The sequence below is a fragment of the Ascaphus truei genome, chromosome 19, assembly GCF_040206685.1.
Source record: "Ascaphus truei isolate aAscTru1 chromosome 19, aAscTru1.hap1, whole genome shotgun sequence".
Classification (NCBI taxonomy): Eukaryota; Metazoa; Chordata; class Amphibia; order Anura; family Ascaphidae; genus Ascaphus; species Ascaphus truei.
Genome location: NC_134501.1, coordinates 8,490,210 through 8,513,757, shown reverse-complemented (window position 1 = coordinate 8,513,757; position 23,548 = coordinate 8,490,210). Strand labels below are relative to the sequence as shown.

General features: G+C 52.0%; 1 protein-coding gene across 7 annotated transcripts in view; it reads right to left on the bottom strand.

Annotated features, from left to right (window-relative positions):
* GSE1 (Gse1 coiled-coil protein) overlaps positions 1-23,548 on the bottom strand; it is a 352,546-nt gene that overhangs the window by 22,678 nt on the left and 306,320 nt on the right. For 6 of the 7 annotated variants that reach the window (XM_075576447.1, XM_075576449.1, XM_075576451.1 and 3 more), the window contains one exon: positions 7,174-7,392. The exons of the other annotated variant lie outside the window; for it this stretch is intronic. In XM_075576447.1, the coding sequence (XP_075432562.1) occupies positions 7,174-7,392 (219 nt within the window). The remainder of the gene's footprint in view (positions 1-7,173; positions 7,393-23,548) is intronic. 7 annotated transcript variants of the gene reach the window in all.

The following is a 23,548-nucleotide window of genomic DNA, read 5'->3' as shown; positions in this document are numbered from 1 at the left end:
GGATACTGTGTCCTTACAGCCGTGGTACAGGGGGATACTGTGTCCTTATAGCCGTGGTACAGGGGGATACTGTGTCCTTACACCGTGGCACAGGGGGATACTATGTCCTTACAGCCGTGGCACAGGGGGATACTATGTCCTTACAGCCGTGGCGCAGGGGGATACTATGTCCTTACACCGTGGCACAGGGGGATACTATGTCCTTACAGCCGTGGTACAGGGGGATACTATGTCCTTACAGCCGTGGCGCAGGGGGATACTATGTCCTTATAGCCGTGGTACAGGGGGATACTATGTCCTTACAGCCGTGGTACAGGGGGATACTATGTCCTTACAGCCGTGGCGCAGAGGGATACTGTGTCCTTATAGCCGTGGTACAGGGGGATACTATGTCCTTACAGCCGTGGCGCAGAGGGATACTGTGTCCTTATAGCCGTGGTACAGGGGGATACTATGTCCTTACACCGGTGGCACAGGGCGCTGCGGGATACTATGTCCTTACAGCTGTGGCGTGTTGAGGATACAGCAAGGTAAAAGCTCTGGAGAAACATCCACGTCTAGATAGGAAGCTAAAAAGTGACATCCTCAGTGGGCTCATTTGCATGACTACCCAGAATCCTGCTCTGCAGCTTAACCACTGTACGAGGTGACAATGGCAGGAATGTAGTAGGTTGGGGACCCCATGGCACACACCAGGCTGGACTCACGGGTTCCTTATCTTAGTTAGAAAAGAAGACCGCGAAAAAGGAGCACCACAAAACCCTAAAAAATGGTAAATCAACAATATACAATACATAGTGTCGGACTCGTATACCCTGAAAAGCCAAATCGCCCACCCCCCCAACATGCATAAAATACACAAATACAGTAACGGTCCCATATAGGAGCAGACAGAATCAACTCTGTCCAAACGGTGACCAAGTCAGATAGGAAAACCAAACCGAACTGGTCACTGACTGTACAATGATGCAGACGCAAAGCCCCCTGTGCTGTGTCATCAGGTCGGGAAGGCTTCAAATGAATGGAGCTGAAAGCTTCCCAAGGAAGGAGATGACGGCGTCACACTACACTGAATAGGAGCCATAGAAGATCAATATATCGGAGTTTCGCCCTCATATCACAGGCTGGATTCGCATTGCCTTCTGGGTAGCAGAGTGTGGGGCGCACATTACAGACGTATGGTTTACAGATCACTGCTATTGTCTTTATCCGTACAATACGACGGGCGTCCTGACGGGCGACAACGCTAGCTACATTGTTACAAATGAGCAGACAGCAATGGGAGAAGGATTCGTGAACGTGTGATCGGAGGTTAATCTCGGGCTAAACAAGTTGTTCTGTCAACCAGGCAGAATGCAGTAACCTGCAGTAACTAGCTAAGATTGCAGTAACTAGCAGTAACTAGCTAAGATTGCAGTGACTAGCAGTAACTAGCTAAGATTGCAGTGACTAGCAGTAACTAGCAGTAACTAGCTAAGATTGCAGTAACTAGCAGTGACTAGCAGTAACTAGCTAAGATTGCAGTAACTAGCAGTGACTAGCAGTAACTAGCTAAGATTGCAGTAACTAGCAGTGACTAGCTAAGATTGCAGTAACTAGCAGTGACTAGCAGTAACTAGCTAAGATTGCAGTGACTAGCAGTAACTAGCTAAGATTGCAGTAACTAGCAGTGACTAGCTACCAGAGGGGCCTGGAACACATGGCAAAAATAATATTCTAGCACGAGTGGCCAACTTCAGTCCTCAAGGGCCACCAAAAGGTCAGGTTTTAAGGATATCCCTGCTTCAGCACAGTCATAATGACTGAGCCACTGGTGCTGAAGCAGGGATAGCCTTAAAACCTGACCTGTTGGTGGCTCTTGAGGACTGGCAGTTCTGTTCGTGCAGTAAACGGGGCTAAATAACAGGTTCTTAAGATACAAGACAATACAGCCCACGGGGTCATTGGCAAGCAGAGAAGCAGAGATATCCGGGGTGCTGAACGCCAGTCATCAAGCCCACCCCAACAGGTCAGGTTTTCAGGATATCCCAGCTTCAGCACAGGCGGCTCAATCAGAGGCTCAGTCGAAGACTGAGGCTAAGGATATCCTGAAAACCTGACCTGTTTGGTGGGGGGGCACTGGAGTTGAACCCCCCCATGGATCTATGCATGGTAATCTACCACGAATCTGTCACCAGCAGCAAAAAAAGGTTAATGCACCGAGCAGATCCTCTTATATGCGTCAGCCCAATTGTGCAGGATGAGCAGAGAAAGCCGTACAAAGGCAGCCAAGCGAGAGCAGCCGCGATGAGCTCCAGCCAATTTCCAAAACACCGCGGCAGAAAGCACAAACGCTTTATCCGAGCATTACATCTAAAAAAAACCCACAAACGCCTCCCCATTAGTTTGCGGATGTGAGCCTGGGAGGAAGGCTCTGGGTATTAAAGCACAGCGACGCGGATAAGGTTCAGAGTGCCGGCTGACGCGTATCTTGTTAACGGAAGGCCAGGAACAATTAGGAATGTAATCCTTTTCCGAGCTGGGGAGCGGTCCCTGGCCGTTCGAAATCAATAGTCTCCTAAGGTGTCAGGCAGTTAACGACACTGCAGCTCCCGGTATGAGAAGCTGCAGCCTCGCCGCCCGGCTTTACACAGGCACGGCTGTGATCATTGTAATTAACTGTTGGCATTCTAGGAGGACGTGCTCAATTAAATTAATTGGGATTAGAGTTGACGCGTCCCAATGTAGCGGTGTCACCTTTGTTGTCTGCATCCTGCCTCTCGCTCAGCGATGCCAGGTTCTCTCGCAGGCCTGGCGAAGGTGCGTAATTAACAGCTCGGCCTCCCACCTAGCCTCCATTACCAGAGCAAATAACCATTTGCAATGTAAACGTGCGACAATGAGCACCGGGGGCACACATTGTTACATCTTAAGCACTGCAGGGGACATAGGGTGGGGTGCCTATAGATTCCACCAGGTACAGTAAAACGCAGGCATCATGCAGTGATAATGGAGGCCTTCCCAAGCCTGCTTGTCCCCAGCAATGGTTCGTGGGAGGAACGAGTGGAGATAGGAGGGACAGCCAGGAAATGAACTGTAAGGCGATGGGATAACGGAGATAACGGGGAGTTGAAAGGGGACTAGAGATGATACAAAGAACCTTATTTACATAGCGGCTGCCCTTGGCTGCTACAATGCACAGGCCCATAAGGGAGTGTTATTGATAAGAGATCCAGAGTTGTGACCAGGCAGGCCAAAGAGAGGGTATAGGTGCCCACTTAAGTGAAATATAGTCGAATGGGGGCGGTGATGACCCGCTTACCTTTTTTATCTATAAATAGAAAGATGCCACTTAGAAGAGGGATTCTTCCAAATGATGGTAGAAAAACTGGGGTGACAGAATTTTGAGGACCGAGGGAAATTAGAGAGATCACACACACACACACACACAGACACACACACACAGACACACACACACACACACACACACACACAGACACACACAGACACACACAGACACACACAGACACACACAGACACACACACACACGACCTGTACTCCAAGTTAGAGGTTACTGCTATAAATGGCAAAGGCACAGAGGCCAAGCCAGCTAATTAACACTGCCCCAGACAGGAAAACACAGACATTAAATGAGTAACAGGAGCTCGAAGTCTTATTACTACAAAGCTTTGATACTGCAGAGAAGACAAGAAGAGACCCCCACAGAGGCCCTGAAACCCCCATCTCAGAGGCGGCTCCATGGCGGCTGCTCTCCCCTACACCCCTTGATTCCCCAGACAGACAATATGGCGTTCCGTGATTTATGCATTTAAATGCCTCCCACTCCTTTCAACCTCTTAAGGCTAAAATCGGGCATTATTTCTTAACCCGGTTCAGCCCAGGAGGGGGCAGAGCATTGTGCGGAGGTGTGTTGTAAGACCTCACAGCCATAAAGGGATTCAAATAGAAGACTTCCCTTACATCAACCCCGTGCTCCTCACAACGGGAACAGTCTGCCGGAAACTCTGCGCCCGGGACATACGTGAAAACGAGAGGTGACGCTCAATGTATCACTTCCTGGTAACACATTTTATAAAGAAATAAATTGCAAAACCAAGGAATTCAAATACAGGCCATCCTGGAAAGGAGAAACCAACGCCGGCTTCTCTGGTACTGAAGGGGAATGTACCCAGGGCATGCCTGGCAGAGGGTAGGAAGCAGAAGCTGGCAGCATCGTTATCAGCTGCTGTTGGTACAAGAGAGAGAGCTGCATTATTCCTTCTAGAAAGGGAGCTACATGTGTGGCAGAGAGATTTCCAGCTGCAGACTTACAAAAGGATGTCGCTACACCCTTCCTCCTGTGTATTACAGCATCATCCAGCCTAGCACTGCTCACATCACGCTAAATGGGGCACTTATGAGATTAATGTACTCTGCAAACGACCGGTAATTTCTGCCTTAATTATGAAATTAATTTGCTGCCGTTAAATTCCCCTTCTTCACTGGGAAAATAGGCTGTCAATTCAGATGGATCGGTCCCTCCCTAGCCAGCTTTAAACAGAGCGAGAGGAGGAGAGATAAATAGCAGAGAGAGGGAGAGATAAAGGAGAAGATGGAAGAGAACGAAGCAGATAAAGTGAATGAAACACGGAGGGAAACAAACAAGTCAGAATGGGAGATCAAAAAGGAGAGCAGAATGAGAGAGAAGAGCAGGTGCAGCGAGAGCGCGGCAGGGAAGCGGGTTAACCGCAGGACGGAGAAAAAGCAGTAAGAGGGGGAAAAGCAGGTGCAAAAAAAGAGAAGAGAGAGGTGAGACTAAGATGGGTACAGGGCAAGGTAGAGAGAAGAGAAAGGTAATAAACTATTTCATATAGCGCTTTTCTCCCAATGGGACTCGGCGCGTCACAATCACAGTACAGCGCGCGATACGCAGCACATAGGAATGTTACTGGCACAGTCCCTGCCCACATGAGCTTACACTCTTTGTTTTTAGTGGCTGAGGCACAGGGAGATACAGTGACTTGCTCAAGGTCACCTGGTCCCGATTCAAACTCCGTGTCATGGTATACAGAGACCGTGTCTTTACTCACAGAGCCGCTAAATATGAGACATTAAAGATAAGGGAATAGAGGGTTAAAGACAACGAGAGAGGGAGAGAGAGAGAGAGACAGAGAGAGAGAGACAGAGACAGAGACAGAGACAGAGACAGAGAGAGAGAGAGAGAGAGAGAGAGAGAGAGAGAGAGAGAGAGAGAGAGAGAGAGAGAGAGAGAGAGAGAGAGAGAGAGGGCATATTGAAGAAGGGGAAAGCAGATCAAAATTAAAACAGGTGAAGAAAGAAAAAGAATATACAAGTGATGAATGAAAATAACAATGTGAAAAACAGCGAGGGGCCGAGCAAATCACACGGCTATTTAATTAACCTTCAATGACCTGCACAGAAATACCTGTCTCTCAGTCAAAGACTGAGCCACTGATTGAGCCACCTGTGCTGAAGCAGGGATATCCTGGCCACCTGACCTGCTGGGGGGGGGGGGGGGGGGTCTTGAGGATTGATGTTGAGCACCCCTGGCCATAACCAACACAAAACACGAGGGGTTAAAAGTGACTTTGGAGTTGCTGGTGTCTTCTTTCCTGTATGTGGTAAAGTGGTTGTGTCCCCGAGTACCTTCACATCATCCCAATGCTGCAATCCCACACTCCTCTCCCAGGCAGGCAGACCGCAGATGCACCCTCCTCTCGCTCACAAATAAGGAGACGCAGCGTGGGTATAATGAGCAAACCATCAGATACACGGGCTCCCTCCGAGCAGGACACGCCGGGTTATATAAACCACCAGGAGAAAACCAGAGCCAACCAGACACCGCCGGTAACCAACAGGAGGAGCAGACGTGTGCCCTCCAATGTCACTACTGCTGGGAGAGATCAGCCGGCAACAACGCGGAACAAAGGGTAGGAGAGTCCAGGGGAGCAGAGCCGCAGGGCGTCACACCTCCCCACATCGTGATCCACAGCCACCCCCGCAAGGTAAAACAGCACATCACTGCTGGAGTTGGGTTACTACAGCAATCTCACCCTCAACTCAGATGGAGCTCATGAGATGGCAAATAAAGCAGAGAGAGGGAGTAGGGGTATGATACCGTTTATTGGACCAACAAGTAGTTGATATGTTACAAGTTTTCCAACCTCTCAGGGTTCTTCATCGGCTACGGCTCTGCCGTACAGCTCTGCCGTACCCGATGAAGGACCCTGAGAGGTTGGAAAGCTTGTAACATATCTACTACTTGTTGGTCCAATAAAGGTATCATACCCCTACTCCCTCTCCCTGCTTTGTTACTACATGGAAGAGAGGACACACGCGGCCCCCCACCCTGCTTTGCTTACTATGAGAAGGCAAATGCGCGCACACACAACTCTGCGATATAGACCCCCAGCTGATCACACGCAGGGACAGAAGCGTTTCCCCTGACACAAGCGGAGAGTCACAGAGCGAGAGGAGACGGCTCCAGGCATTGTGCTGGCAATCCAACATTCGTTTTGCAGGACACTAAACATGGTTCCCCCCGCCCCCCCAAAACATAGAACATTCCAGCACAGGAGACAGTAAGGCATTAAGCAAGGAAGAGGTTGAGTATACTCTTGCATTAGATGATGCTAGCCTTGCTGTTTTGCCCCCATCACCCCACACACCCTATTTGTAACGGCCGTTGATCTTTGCTGCATTAAAGTCTTTTCTTTTCTCTCCCCGGCTACAAGCAGGAAACCAAAGGGGGGCTGATAAGGATCCCGGAAACTGCCTACAATTCAGGGACAGTTGATTGAAGCTACACGCTCCTCCTCTACAATAGGGGCGGGTAACGCCAGTCCTGAAGGGCCCCGATCCCTGCTAGGTCTTCGACTGCCGAAGCAGGGATATCTGGAAAACCTGACCTGTTGGTGGCCCTTGAAGACTGGAGTTGACCATTCGCGATCTACAAGTACAAGACAAACACCCGGCTTCTCCATTCACCCCCTCGCGGCCGGAGGGGTCTTCATTGTTTTCTGGACAGAGTAATATGTGGGTGCTAGTATGATCACATAAGTGCAGCACGTTCATTTTCAGGGGTGGGGGGGGGGGCATTTCTCCCCCCAACATGCGGTTGTGTTTTGGGAGACATGCACATGGTGACACAGGTTCCACGTTTCTCCTCTTACCTCTCGGCTCCTCTGCTTGCTTTGCAAGTTTACGCAGCGCAGCGGCAAAGCTGGATGAGGGCGCGGACTGGACAGGTAAGGTGCTGCTGGCTGCCGGGCTGCCATTGGGTACCAGGGAGCCATTGAGGGGGGAGGGAGTGAGGGGGCTGACCGTGGCAGTGGTCCTGGTGGCTGTAGAAAGCATTCCTATGGATGGTGACTTTGGCTCATGGTTCATGCCTGAAACGAGGGAGAAAAAAATTAAATAAAAATAGGAAAAATAAGAAGGCCAAACTGAATTGAGGAAGGATTCAGAGCAACAAAAAAAGGGTATATATATATATATATGAAAATAATGATTTATGCTACCAGTGCTACAGCCCAATCAATATTTGAAGACATAATGTTTTTTCCCCCTTGTATAGCGCTGACAGTGTATGCCGCGCTGTACATAGAATTTTTGCAGACACAGACCCTGCCCCGTGGAGCTTACAATCTATGATTTTGGTGCCTGAGGCACAGGGAGATAAAGTGACTTGCCCAAGGTCACAAGGAGCTGACACCGGGCTCTCCTGCTTCACACTCAGCGTCCTTGTTTGCGGCGTTAGCGCCCTCACTCACGGAGCGGCTCCTTCAGCAGACGACTCCCAGCTATCGGTTTACCGCAAGATAGTCGGAAACGTTTACGACGAAAGGTCTGCGACGCGGCGCGGGTCCCATGCGCAACAAATGGGTTACACGCGCCCCCCCCTGTGGCATCTAAACACAGCATTGTATGATAACTCAACTCCTGAAATTCAGTTCTGCATCGGCGATAGAAATTCCCAGGCGGGATTACTCCACATCCGACCACAATGGGATTTGCATCGAAAACTACAGATACGTTCAGCGCCCCGAAGTCTGATCACAGGACCCGTCACTCAGCCCCATTACTGACACTCAATGAAATGGGACTTGCTGTTTAGTCAAAACGAGAAAGACTTGAAGATTTGTAACCCCTGGTTACTCTGGGGCTAGAAGGGCCCAATTTGCATCTTAGTTCACACTTCGCCAAAAATGGAGAAGGCGCCATCTGAAATTGCAAATGATATCTTGTGGGATACGTTCCCGGCTGTAATTACGCTCGCGCAGAAGGGGGAGGCTAGTGAGGTTTCCAGCAAGCATGGCGTCCAAATTCTGCCAGGGGTTTAAAACGGGGTAGAGTGCAATTGCTTGGGGGGCAGGAATCCCTTTTCCCCATTGGGTAATGGGGTCGCTCTTCATGGCTGTGCAGACTGTTATGGGGCGATTTGACAATTCGTAAAAACCCCGATTTTCAGATGTTTGGCCCCGTGCTCACGACCGGCCGTATCTTGGCGATTGTACTTTGTATTCTGCATTTCCAAACTTCTGGCATCGCAAATATTCCCTTACAGCAGGGGTTCTCAACTCCAGTCCTCAAGAACCCCCAACAGGTCAGGTTTTAAGGGATATCCCTGCTTCAGCACAGCTGGCAAGATCAGTGGCCACTTGTGCTAAAAGCAGGGGTATCCGGAAAACCTGTTTGAGGGCTGGAGTTGAGAAACCTTAAAGTAATTATCTCTGGGTCAAGGAGCTTACGATCTAAGGTATACACCAGGCCCTAGTTGAGTGATACACACTGTTAAGGACATGTTGTTCCCCCGATGGGGCAGAACACACAACGTCTCTTGCACCGAGGCGGTGATCTGTGCACTTCACAAACCCTGTATTCCACCCAATAACTCAACAAGCAAGGACATGTCTCTCTCTCTCACAGGAACACCTTAACCCTTTCACCTGCGCACAGGAACACCTTAACCCTTTCACCTGCGCACAGGACGTGTCTCTCACAGGAACACCTTAACCCTTTCACCTGCGCACAGGAATACCTTAACCCTTTCACCTGCGCACAGGAACACCTTAACCCTTTCACCTGCGCACAGGACATGTCTCTCTCACAGGAACATTTTAACCCTTTCACCTGCGCACAGGAACACCTTAACCCTTTCACCTGCGCACAGGACATGTCTCTCTCACAGGAACATTTTAACCCTTTCACCTGCGCACAGGACGTCTCTCACAGGAACACCTTAACCCTTTCACCTGCGCACAGGACGTGTCTCACAGGAACACCTTAACCCTTTCACCTGCGCACAGGAACACCTTAACCCTTTCACCTGCGCACAGGACGTCTCTCTCACAGGAACACCTTAACCCTTTCACCTGCGCACAGGACGTCTCTCTCACAGGAACACATTAACCCTTTCACCTGCGCACAGGACACGTCTCTCTCACAGGAACACCTTAACCCTTTCACCTGCGCACAGGACACGTCTCTCTCACAGGAACACCTTAACCCTTTCACCTGCGCACAGGACACGTCTCTCTCACAGGAACACCTTAACCCTTTCACCTGCGCACAGGACGTGTCTCACAGGAACACCTTAACCCTTTCACCTGCGCACAGGACGTCTCTCTCACAGGAACACATTAACCCTTTCACCTGCGCACAGGACGTGTCTCTCTCACAGGAACACCTTAACCCTTTCACCTGCGCACAGGACGTGTCTCTCTCACAGGAACACCTTAACCCTTTCACCTGCGCACAGGATGTCTCTCTCAAAGGAACACCTTAACCCTTTCACCTGCGCACAGGACACGTCTCTCTCACAGGAACACCTTAACCCTTTCACCTGCGCACAGGACGTGTCTCTCACAGGAACACCTTAACCCTTTCACCTGCGCACAGGACACGTCTCTCTCTCACAGGAACACATTAACCCTTTCACCTGCGCACAGGATGTCTCTCTCACAGGAACACATTAACCCTTTCACCTGCGCACAGGATGTCTCTCTCACAGGAACACATTAACCCTTTCACCTGCGCACAGGATGTCTCTCTCACAGGAACACCTTAACCCTTTCACCTGCGCACAGGACGTCTCTCTCACAGGAACACCTTAACCCTTTCACCTGCGCACAGGACACGTCTCTCTCTCACAGGAACACATTAACCCTTTCACCTGCGCACAGGATGTCTCTCTCACAGGAACACCTTAACCCTTTCACCTGCGCACAGGACACGTCTCTCTCTCACAGGAACACATTAACCCTTTCACCTGCGCACAGGACGTCTCTCTCACAGGAACACCTTAACCCTTTCACCTGCGCACAGGACGTGTCTCTCTCACAGGAACACCTTAACCCTTTCACCTGCGCACAGGACATGTCTCTCTCACAGGAACACCTTAACCCTTTCACCTGCGCACAGGACGCGTCTCTCTCACAGGAACACCTTAACCCTTTCACCTGCGCACAGGACACATGTCTCTCACAGGAACACCTTAACCCTTTCACCTGCGCACAGGACGTGTCTCTCACAGGAACACCTTAACCCTTTCACCTGCGCACAGGACGTCTCTCACAGGAACACATTAACCCTTTCACCTGCGCACAGGACGTGTCTCTCTCACAGGAACACCTTAACCCTTTCACCTGCGCACGGGACGTGTCTCTCTCACAGGAACACCTTAACCCTTTCACCTGCGCACAGAACGTCTCTCTCACAGGAACACCTTAACCCTTTCACCTGCGCACAGGACGTCTCTCTCACAGGAACACCTTAACCTTTTCACCTGCGCACAGGACGTCTCTCTCACAGGAACACCTTAACCCTTTCACCTGCGCACAGGATGTCTCTCTCACAGGAACACCTTAACCCTTTCACCTGCGCACAGGACGTGTCTCTCACAGGAACACCTTAACCCTTTCACCTGCGCACAGGACGTGTCTCTCACAGGAACACCTTAACCCTTTCACCTGCGCACAGGACACGTCTCTCTCACAGGAACACCTTAACCCTTTCACCTGCGCACAGGACGTCTCTCTCACAGGAACACCTTAACCCTTTCACCTGCGCACAGGACGTCTCTCTCACAGGAACACCTTAACCCTTTCACCTGCGCACAGGACGTGTCTCTCACAGGAACACATTAACCCTTTCACCTGCGCACAGGACGTGTCTCTCTCACAGGAACACCTTAACCCTTTCACCTGCGCACAGGACACGTCTCTCTCACAGGAACACCTTAACCCTTTCACCTGCGCACAGAACGTCTCTCTCACAGGAACACCTTAACCCTTTCACCTGCGCACAGGACGTCTCTCTCACAGGAACACCTTAACCCTTTCACCTGCGCACAGGACGTCTCTCTCACAGGAACACCTTAACCCTTTCACCTGCGCACAGGACGTCTCTCTCACAGGAACACATTAACCCTTTCACCTGCGCACAGGACGTCTCTCTCACAGGAACACATTAACCCTTTCACCTGCGCACAGGACATGTCTCACAGGAACACCTTAACCCTTTCACCTGCGCACAGGACGTGTCTCACAGGAACACCTTAACCCTTTCACCTGCGCACAGGACGTGTCTCTCACAGGAACACCTTAACCCTTTCACCTGCGCACAGGAACACCTTAACCCTTTCACCTGCGCACAGGAACACCTTAACCCTTTCACCTGCGCACAGGAACACCTTAACCCTTTCACCTGCGCACAGGAACACCTTAACCCTTTCACCTGCGCACAGGACGTGTCTCTCACAGGAACACCTTAACCCTTTCACCTGCGCACAGGACGTGTCTCTCACAGGAACACCTTAACCCTTTCACCTGCGCACAGGACGTCTCTCTCACAGGAACACCTTAACCCTTTCACCTGCGCACAGGACATGTCTCTCTCACAGGAACACCTTAACCCTTTCACCTGCGCACAGGACGTCTCTCACAGGAACACATTAACCCTTTCACCTGCGCACAGGACACGTCTCTCTCACAGGAACACCTTAACCCTTTCACCTGCGCACAGGACGTCTCTCTCACAGGAACACCTTAACCCTTTCACCTGCGCACAGGACGTGTCTCTCACAGGAACACCTTAACCCTTTCACCTGCGCACAGGACGTCTCTCTCTCACAGGAACACATTAACCCTTTCACCTGCGCACAGGACGTGTCTCACAGGAACACCTTAACCCTTTCACCTGCGCACAGGACGTCTCTCTCACAGGAACACCTTAACCCTTTCACCTGCGCACAGGACGTCTCTCTCACAGGAACACCTTAACCCTTTCACCTGCGCACAGGACGTCTCTCTCACAGGAACACATTAACCCTTTCACCTGCGCACAGGACGTCTCTCACAGGAACACCTTAACCCTTTCACCTGCGCACAGGACGTCTCTCTCACAGGAACACATTAACCCTTTCACCTGCGCACAGGACGTGTCTCACAGGAACACCTTAACCCTTTCACCTGCGCACAGGACACGTCTCTCTCACAGGAACACCTTAACCCTTTCACCTGCGCACAGGACGTCTCTCTCACAGGAACACCTTAACCCTTTCACCTGCGCACAGGACGTCTCTCTCACAGGAACACCTTAACCCTTTCACCTGCGCACAGGACGTGTCTCTCTCACAGGAACACATTAACCCTTTCACCTGCGCACAGGACGTGTCTCACACACAGGAACACATTAACCCTTTCACCTGCGCACAGGACGTCTCTCTCACAGGAACACCTTAACCCTTTCACCTGCGCACAGGACGTCTCTCTCACAGGAACACATTAACCCTTTCACCTGCGCACAGGACGTGTCTCTCTCACAGGAACACATTAACCCTTTCACCTGCGCACAGGACGTGTCTCACACACAGGAACACCTTAACCCTTTCACCTGCGCACAGGACGTCTCTCTCACAGGAACACATTAACCCTTTCACCTGCGCACAGGACATGTCTCACAGGAACACCGTAACCCTTTCACCTGCGCACAGGACGTCTCTCTCACAGGAACACATTAACCCTTTCACCTGCGCACAGGACGTCTCTCTCACAGGAACACCTTAACCCTTTCACCTGCGCACAGGACGTCTCTCACAGGAACACATTAACCCTTTCACCTGCGCACAGGACGTGTCTCTCACAGGAACACCTTAACCCTTTCACCTGCGCACAGGACATGTCTCTCTCACAGGAACACATTAACCCTTTCACCTGCGCACAGGAACACCTTAACCCTTTCACCTGCGCACAGGACGTGTCTCTCTCACAGGAACACCTTAACCCTTTCACCTGCGCACAGAACGTCTCTCTCACAGGAACACCTTAACCCTTTCACCTGCGCACAGGATGTCTCTCTCACAGGAACACCTTAACCCTTTCACCTGCGCACAGGATGTCTCTCTCACAGGAACACCTTAACCCTTTCACCTGCGCACAGGACGTCTCTCTCACAGGAACACCTTCACCCTTTCACCTGCGCACAGGACACGTCTCTCTCACAGGAACACCTTAACCCTTTCACCTGCGCACAGGACGTGTCTCTCTCACAGGAACACCTTAACCCTTTCACCTGCGCACAGGGCGTCTCTCTCACAGGAACACCTTAACCCTTTCACCTGCGCACAGGACGTGTCTCTCTCACAGGAACACATTAACCCTTTCACCTGCGCACAGGACGTGTCTCTCTCACAGGAACACCTTAACCCTTTCACCTGCGCACAGGATGTCTCTCTCACAGGAACACCTTCACCCTTTCACCTGCGCACAGAACGTCTCTCTCACAGGAACACCTTAACCCTTTCACCTGCGCACAGGACGTGTCTCTCTCACAGGAACACATTAACCCTTTCACCTGCGCACATGACGTGTCTCTCTCACAGGAACACATTAACCCTTTCACCTGCGCACAGAACGTGTCTCTCTCACAGGAACACCTTAACCCTTTCACCTGCGCACAGGATGTCTCTCTCACAGGAACACCTTAACCCTTTCACCTGCGCACAGGACACGTCTCTCTCACAGGAACACCTTAACCCTTTCACCTGCACACAGGACATGTCTCTCTCACAGGAACACCTTAACCCTTTCACCTGCGCACAGGACGTGTCTCTCTCACAGGAACACCTTAACCCTTTCACCTGCGCACAGGACGTCTCTCACAGGAACACCTTAACGCTTTCACCTGCGCACAGGACGTCTCTCTCACAGGAACACCTTAACCCTTTCACCTGCGCACAGGACGTCTCTCTCACAGGAACACCTTAACCCTTTCACCTGCGCACAGGACGTGTCTCTCTCACAGGAACACATTAACCCTTTCACCTGCGCACAGGACGTGTCTCTCTCACAGGAACACATTAACCCTTTCACCTGCGCACAGGACATGTCTCTCTCACAGGAACACCTTAACCCTTTCACCTGCGCACAGGACATGTCTCTCTCACAGGAACACATTAACCCTTTCACCTGCGCACAGGACATGTCTCTCTCACAGGAACACATTAACCCTTTCACCTGCGCACAGGACACGTCACACACAGGAACACCTTAACCCTTTCACCTGCGCACAGGACGTGTCTCTCTCACAGGAACACCTTAACCCTTTCACCTGCGCACAGGACGTGTCTCTCTCACAGGAACACCTTAACCCTTTCACCTGCGCACAGGACGTGTCTCTCTCACAGGAACACCTTAACCCTTTCACCTGCGCACAGGACGTGTCTCTCTCACAGGAACACCTTAACCCTTTCACCTGCGCACAGGACGTGTCTCTCTCACAGGAACACATTAACCCTTTCACCTGCGCACAGGACGTGTCTCTCTCACAGGAACACCTTAACCCTTTCACCTGCGCACAGGACACGTCTCTCTCACAGGAACACCTTAACCCTTTCACCTGCGCACAGGACGTGTCTCACACACAGGAACACCTTAACCCTTTCACCTGCGCACAGGACGTGTCTCTCTCACAGGAACACATTAACCCTTTCACCTGCGCACAGGACGTGTCTCTCTCACAGGAACACCTTAACCCTTTCACCTGCGCACAGGACGTCTCTCTCACAGGAACACCTTAACCCTTTCACCTGCGCACAGGACACGTCTCTCTCACAGGAACACCTTAACCCTTTCACCTGCGCACAGGACACGTCTCTCTCACAGGAACACATTAACCCTTTCACCTGCGCACAGGACGTCTCTCTCACAGGAACACCTTAACCCTTTCACCTGCGCACAGGACGTCTCTCTCACAGGAACACCTTAACCCTTTCACCTGCGCACAGGACACGTCTCTCTCACAGGAACACCTTAACCCTTTCACCTGCGCACAGGACGTGTCTCTCACAGGAACACCTTAACCCTTTCACCTGCGCACAGGACGTGTCTCTCACAGGAACACCTTAACCCTTTCACCTGCGCACAGAACGTCTCTCTCACAGGAACACATTAACCCTTTCACCTGCGCACAGGACACGTCTCTCTCACAGGAACACATTAACCCTTTCACCTGCGCACAGGACATGTCTCTCTCACAGGAACACCTTAACCCTTTCACCTGCGCACAGGACGTGTCTCTCACAGGAACACATTAACCCTTTCACCTGCGCACAGGACGTCTCTCTCACAGGAACACCTTAACCCTTTCACCTGCGCACAGGACACGTCTCACACACAGGAACACCTTAACCCTTTCACCTGCGCACAGGCCGTCTCTCTCTCACAGGAACACCTTAACCCTTTCACCTGCGCACAGGACACGTGTCTCTCACAGGAACACCTTAACCCTTTCACCTGCGCACAGGACACGTCTCTCTCACAGGAACACCTTAACCCTTTCACCTGCGCACAGCACGTGTCTCACAGGAACACCTTAACCCTTTCACCTGCACACAGGACACGTCTCTCTCACAGGAACACCTTAACCCTTTCACCTGCGCACAGGACACGTCTCACACACAGGAACACCTTAACCCTTTCACCTGCGCACAGGACGTGTCTCTCTCACAGGAACACCTTAACCCTTTCACCTGCGCACAGGACATGTCGCTCTCACAGGAACACCTTAACCCTTTCACCTGCGCACAGGACATGTCTCACAGGAACACCTTAACCCTTTCACCTGCGCACAGGACATCTCTCTCACAGGAACACCTTAACCCTTTCACCTGCGCACAGCACGTGTCTCTCTCACAGGAACACCTTAACCCTTTCACCTGCGCACAGGACATGTCTCACAGGAACACCTTAACCCTTTCACCTGCGCACAGGACATCTCTCTCACAGGAACACCTTAACCCTTTCACCTGCGCACAGGATGTCTCTCTCACAGGAACACCTTAACCCTTTCACCTGCGCACAGGACGTCTCTCTCACAGGAACACCTTAACCCTTTCACCTGCGCACAGCACGTGTCTCTCTCACAGGAACACCTTAACCCTTTCACCTGCGCACAGCACGTGTCTCTCTCACAGGAACACCTTAACCCTTTCACCTGCGCACAGAACGTGTCTCTCACAGGAACACCTTAACCCTTTCACCTGCGCACAGGACGTCTCTCTCACAGGAACACATTAACCCTTTCACCTGCGCACAGGACACGTCTCACACACAGGAACACCTTAACCCTTTCACCTGCGCACAGGATGTCTCTCTCACAGGAACACATTAACCCTTTCACCTGCGCACAGGATGTCTCTCTCACAGGAACACATTAACCCTTTCACCTGCGCACAGGATGTCTCTCTCACAGGAACACCTTAACCCTTTCACCTGCGCACAGGACGTCTCTCTCACAGGAACACCTTAACCCTTTCACCTGCGCACAGGACACGTCTCTCTCTCACAGGAACACATTAACCCTTTCACCTGCGCACAGGATGTCTCTCTCACAGGAACACCTTAACCCTTTCACCTGCGCACAGGACACGTCTCTCTCTCACAGGAACACATTAACCCTTTCACCTGCGCACAGGACGTCTCTCTCACAGGAACACCTTAACCCTTTCACCTGCGCACAGGATGTCTCTCTCACAGGAACACCTTAACCCTTTCACCTGCGCACAGGACATGTCTCTCTCACAGGAACACCTTAACCCTTTCACCTGCGCACAGGACGCGTCTCTCTCACAGGAACACCTTAACCCTTTCACCTGCGCACAGGACACATGTCTCTCACAGGAACACCTTAACCCTTTCACCTGCGCACAGGACGTGTCTCTCACAGGAACACCTTAACCCTTTCACCTGCGCACAGGACGTCTCTCACAGGAACACATTAACCCTTTCACCTGCGCACAGGACGTGTCTCTCTCACAGGAACACCTTAACCCTTTCACCTGCGCACGGGACGTGTCTCTCTCACAGGAACACCTTAACCCTTTCACCTGCGCACAGAACGTCTCTCTCACAGGAACACCTTAACCCTTTCACCTGCGCACAGGACGTCTCTCTCACAGGAACACCTTAACCTTTTCACCTGCGCACAGGACGTCTCTCTCACAGGAACACCTTAACCCTTTCACCTGCGCACAGGATGTCTCTCTCACAGGAACACCTTAACCCTTTCACCTGCGCACAGGACGTGTCTCTCACAGGAACACCTTAACCCTTTCACCTGCGCACAGGACGTGTCTCTCACAGGAACACCTTAACCCTTTCACCTGCGCACAGGACACGTCTCTCTCACAGGAACACCTTAACCCTTTCACCTGCGCACAGGACGTCTCTCTCACAGGAACACCTTAACCCTTTCACCTGCGCACAGGACGTCTCTCTCACAGGAACACCTTAACCCTTTCACCTGCGCACAGGACGTGTCTCTCACAGGAACACATTAACCCTTTCACCTGCGCACAGGACGTGTCTCTCTCACAGGAACACCTTAACCCTTTCACCTGCGCACAGGACGTCTCTCTCACAGGAACACCTTAACCCTTTCACCTGCACACAGGACACGTCTCTCTCACAGGAACACCTTAACCCTTTCACCTGCGCACAGGACGTCTCTCTCACAGGAACACCTTAACCCTTTCACCTGCGCACAGGACGTCTCTCTCACAGGAACACCTTAACCCTTTCACCTGCGCACAGGACGTCTCTCTCACAGGAACACATTAACCCTTTCACCTGCGCACAGGACGTCTCTCTCACAGGAACACATTAACCCTTTCACCTGCGCACAGGACATGTCTCACAGGAACACCTTAACCCTTTCACCTGCGCACAGGACGTGTCTCACAGGAACACCTTAACCCTTTCACCTGCGCACAGGACGTGTCTCTCACAGGAACACCTTAACCCTTTCACCTGCGCACAGGAACACCTTAACCCTTTCACCTGCGCACAGGAACACCTTAACCCTTTCACCTGCGCACAGGAACACCTTAACCCTTTCACCTGCGCACAGGAACACCTTAACCCTTTCACCTGCGCACAGGACGTGTCTCTCACAGGAACACCTTAACCCTTTCACCTGCGCACAGGACGTGTCTCTCACAGGAACACCTTAACCCTTTCACCTGCGCACAGGACGTCTCTCTCACAGGAACACCTTAACCCTTTCACCTGCGCACAGGACATGTCTCTCTCACAGGAACACCTTAACCCTTTCACCTGCGCACAGGACGTCTCTCACAGGAACACATTAACCCTTTCACCTGCGCACAGGACACGTCTCTCTCACAGGAACACCTTAACCCTTTCACCTGCGCACAGGACGTCTCTCTCACAGGAACACCTTAACCCTTTCACCTGCGCACAGGACGTGTCTCTCACAGGAACACCTTAACCCTTTCACCTGCGCACAGGACGTCTCTCTCTCACAGGAACACATTAACCCTTTCACCTGCGCACAGGACGTGTCTCACAGGAACACCTTAACCCTTTCACCTGCGCACAGGACGTCTCTCTCACAGGAACACCTTAACCCTTTCACCTGCGCACAGGACGTCTCTCTCACAGGAACACCTTAACCCTTTCACCTGCGCACAGGACGTCTCTCTCACAGGAACACATTAACCCTTTCACCTGCGCACAGGACGTCTCTCACAGGAACACCTTAACCCTTTCACCTGCGCACAGGACGTCTCTCTCACAGGAACACATTAACCCTTTCACCTGCGCACAGGACGTGTCTCACAGGAACACCTTAACCCTTTCACCTGCGCACAGGACACGTCTCTCTCACAGGAACACCTTAACCCTTTCACCTGCGCACAGGACGTCTCTCTCACAGGAACACCTTAACCCTTTCACCTGCGCACAGGACGTCTCTCTCACAGGAACACCTTAACCCTTTCACCTGCGCACAGGACGTGTCTCTCTCACAGGAACACATTAACCCTTTCACCTGCGCACAGGACGTGTCTCACACACAGGAACACATTAACCCTTTCACCTGCGCACAGGACGTCTCTCTCACAGGAACACCTTAACCCTTTCACCTGCGCACAGGACGTCTCTCTCACAGGAACACATTAACCCTTTCACCTGCGCACAGGACGTGTCTCTCTCACAGGAACACATTAACCCTTTCACCTGCGCACAGGACGTGTCTCACACACAGGAACACCTTAACCCTTTCACCTGCGCACAGGACGTCTCTCTCACAGGAACACATTAACCCTTTCACCTGCGCACAGGACATGTCTCACAGGAACACCGTAACCCTTTCACCTGCGCACAGGACGTCTCTCTCACAGGAACACATTAACCCTTTCACCTGCGCACAGGACGTCTCTCTCACAGGAACACCTTAACCCTTTCACCTGCGCACAGGACGTCTCTCACAGGAACACATTAACCCTTTCACCTGCGCACAGGACGTGTCTCTCACAGGAACACCTTAACCCTTTCACCTGCGCACAGGACATGTCTCTCTCACAGGAACACATTAACCCTTTCACCTGCGCACAGGAACACCTTAACCCTTTCACCTGCGCACAGGACGTGTCTCTCTCACAGGAACACCTTAACCCTTTCACCTGCGCACAGAACGTCTCTCTCACAGGAACACCTTAACCCTTTCACCTGCGCACAGGATGTCTCTCTCACAGGAACACCTTAACCCTTTCACCTGCGCACAGGATGTCTCTCTCACAGGAACACCTTAACCCTTTCACCTGCGCACAGGACGTCTCTCTCACAGGAACACCTTCACCCTTTCACCTGCGCACAGGACACGTCTCTCTCACAGGAACACCTTAACCCTTTCACCTGCGCACAGGACGTGTCTCTCTCACAGGAACACCTTAACCCTTTCACCTGCGCACAGGGCGTCTCTCTCACAGGAACACCTTAACCCTTTCACCTGCGCACAGGACGTGTCTCTCTCACAGGAACACATTAACCCTTTCACCTGCGCACAGGACGTGTCTCTCTCACAGGAACACCTTAACCCTTTCACCTGCGCACAGGATGTCTCTCTCACAGGAACACCTTCACCCTTTCACCTGCGCACAGAACGTCTCTCTCACAGGAACACCTTAACCCTTTCACCTGCGCACAGGACGTGTCTCTCTCACAGGAACACATTAACCCTTTCACCTGCGCACATGACGTGTCTCTCTCACAGGAACACATTAACCCTTTCACCTGCGCACAGAACGTGTCTCTCTCACAGGAACACCTTAACCCTTTCACCTGCGCACAGGATGTCTCTCTCACAGGAACACCTTAACCCTTTCACCTGCGCACAGGACACGTCTCTCTCACAGGAACACCTTAACCCTTTCACCTGCACACAGGACATGTCTCTCTCACAGGAACACCTTAACCCTTTCACCTGCGCACAGGACGTGTCTCTCTCACAGGAACACCTTAACCCTTTCACCTGCGCACAGGACGTCTCTCACAGGAACACCTTAACGCTTTCACCTGCGCACAGGACGTCTCTCTCACAGGAACACCTTAACCCTTTCACCTGCGCACAGGACGTCTCTCTCACAGGAACACCTTAACCCTTTCACCTGCGCACAGGACGTGTCTCTCTCACAGGAACACATTAACCCTTTCACCTGCGCACAGGACGTGTCTCTCTCACAGGAACACATTAACCCTTTCACCTGCGCACAGGACATGTCTCTCTCACAGGAACACCTTAACCCTTTCACCTGCGCACAGGACATGTCTCTCTCACAGGAACACATTAACCCTTTCACCTGCGCACAGGACATGTCTCTCTCACAGGAACACATTAACCCTTTCACCTGCGCACAGGACACGTCACACACAGGAACACCTTAACCCTTTCACCTGCGCACAGGACGTGTCTCTCTCACAGGAACACCTTAACCCTTTCACCTGCGCACAGGACGTGTCTCTCTCACAGGAACACCTTAACCCTTTCACCTGCGCACAGGACGTGTCTCTCTCACAGGAACACCTTAACCCTTTCACCTGCGCACAGGACGTGTCTCTCTCACAGGAACACCTTAACCCTTTCACCTGCGCACAGGACGTGTCTCTCTCACAGGAACACATTAACCCTTTCACCTGCGCACAGGACGTGTCTCTCTCACAGGAACACCTTAACCCTTTCACCTGCGCACAGGACACGTCTCTCTCACAGGAACACCTTAACCCTTTCACCTGCGCACAGGACGTGTCTCACACACAGGAACACCTTAACCCTTTCACCTGCGCACAGGACGTGTCTCTCTCACAGGAACACATTAACCCTTTCACCTGCGCACAGGACGTGTCTCTCTCACAGGAACACCTTAACCCTTTCACCTGCGCACAGGACGTCTCTCTCACAGGAACACCTTAACCCTTTCACCTGCGCACAGGACACGTCTCTCTCACAGGAACACCTTAACCCTTTCACCTGCGCACAGGACACGTCTCTCTCACAGGAACACATTAACCCTTTCACCTGCGCACAGGACGTCTCTCTCACAGGAACACCTTAACCCTTTCACCTGCGCACAGGACGTCTCTCTCACAGGAACACCTTAACCCTTTCACCTGCGCACAGGACACGTCTCTCTCACAGGAACACCTTAACCCTTTCACCTGCGCACAGGACGTGTCTCTCACAGGAACACCTTAACCCTTTCACCTGCGCACAGGACGTGTCTCTCACAGGAACACCTTAACCCTTTCACCTGCGCACAGAACGTCTCTCTCACAGGAACACATTAACCCTTTCACCTGCGCACAGGACACGTCTCTCTCACAGGAACACATTAACCCTTTCACCTGCGCACAGGACATGTCTCTCTCACAGGAACACCTTAACCCTTTCACCTGCGCACAGGACGTGTCTCTCACAGGAACACATTAACCCTTTCACCTGCGCACAGGACGTCTCTCTCACAGGAACACCTTAACCCTTTCACCTGCGCACAGGACACGTCTCACACACAGGAACACCTTAACCCTTTCACCTGCGCACAGGCCGTCTCTCTCTCACAGGAACACCTTAACCCTTTCACCTGCGCACAGGACACGTGTCTCTCACAGGAACACCTTAACCCTTTCACCTGCGCACAGGACACGTCTCTCTCACAGGAACACCTTAACCCTTTCACCTGCGCACAGCACGTGTCTCACAGGAACACCTTAACCCTTTCACCTGCACACAGGACACGTCTCTCTCACAGGAACACCTTAACCCTTTCACCTGCGCACAGGACACGTCTCACACACAGGAACACCTTAACCCTTTCACCTGCGCACAGGACGTGTCTCTCTCACAGGAACACCTTAACCCTTTCACCTGCGCACAGGACATGTCGCTCTCACAGGAACACCTTAACCCTTTCACCTGCGCACAGGACATGTCTCACAGGAACACCTTAACCCTTTCACCTGCGCACAGGACATCTCTCTCACAGGAACACCTTAACCCTTTCACCTGCGCACAGGACATGTCGCTCTCACAGGAACACCTTAACCCTTTCACCTGCGCACAGGACATGTCTCACAGGAACACCTTAACCCTTTCACCTGCGCACAGGACATCTCTCTCACAGGAACACCTTAACCCTTTCACCTGCGCACAGGATGTCTCTCTCACAGGAACACCTTAACCCTTTCACCTGCGCACAGGACGTCTCTCTCACAGGAACACCTTAACCCTTTCACCTGCGCACAGCACGTGTCTCTCTCACAGGAACACCTTAACCCTTTCACCTGCGCACAGCACGTGTCTCTCTCACAGGAACACCTTAACCCTTTCACCTGCGCACAGGACGTGTCTCTCACAGGAACACCTTAACCCTTTCACCTGCGCACAGGACGTCTCTCTCACAGGAACACATTAACCCTTTCACCTGCGCACAGGACACGTCTCACACACAGGAACACCTTAACCCTTTCACCTGCGCACAGGACGTCTCTCTCACAGGAACACCTTAACCCTTTCACCTGCGCACAGGACACGTCTCTCTCACAGGAACACATTAACCCTTTCACCTGCGCACAGGACGTCTCTCTCACAGGAACACCTTAACCCTTTCACCTGCGCACAGGACACGTCTCTCTCACAGGAACACCTTAACCCTTTCACCTGCGCACAGGACGTGTCTCTCTCACAGGAACA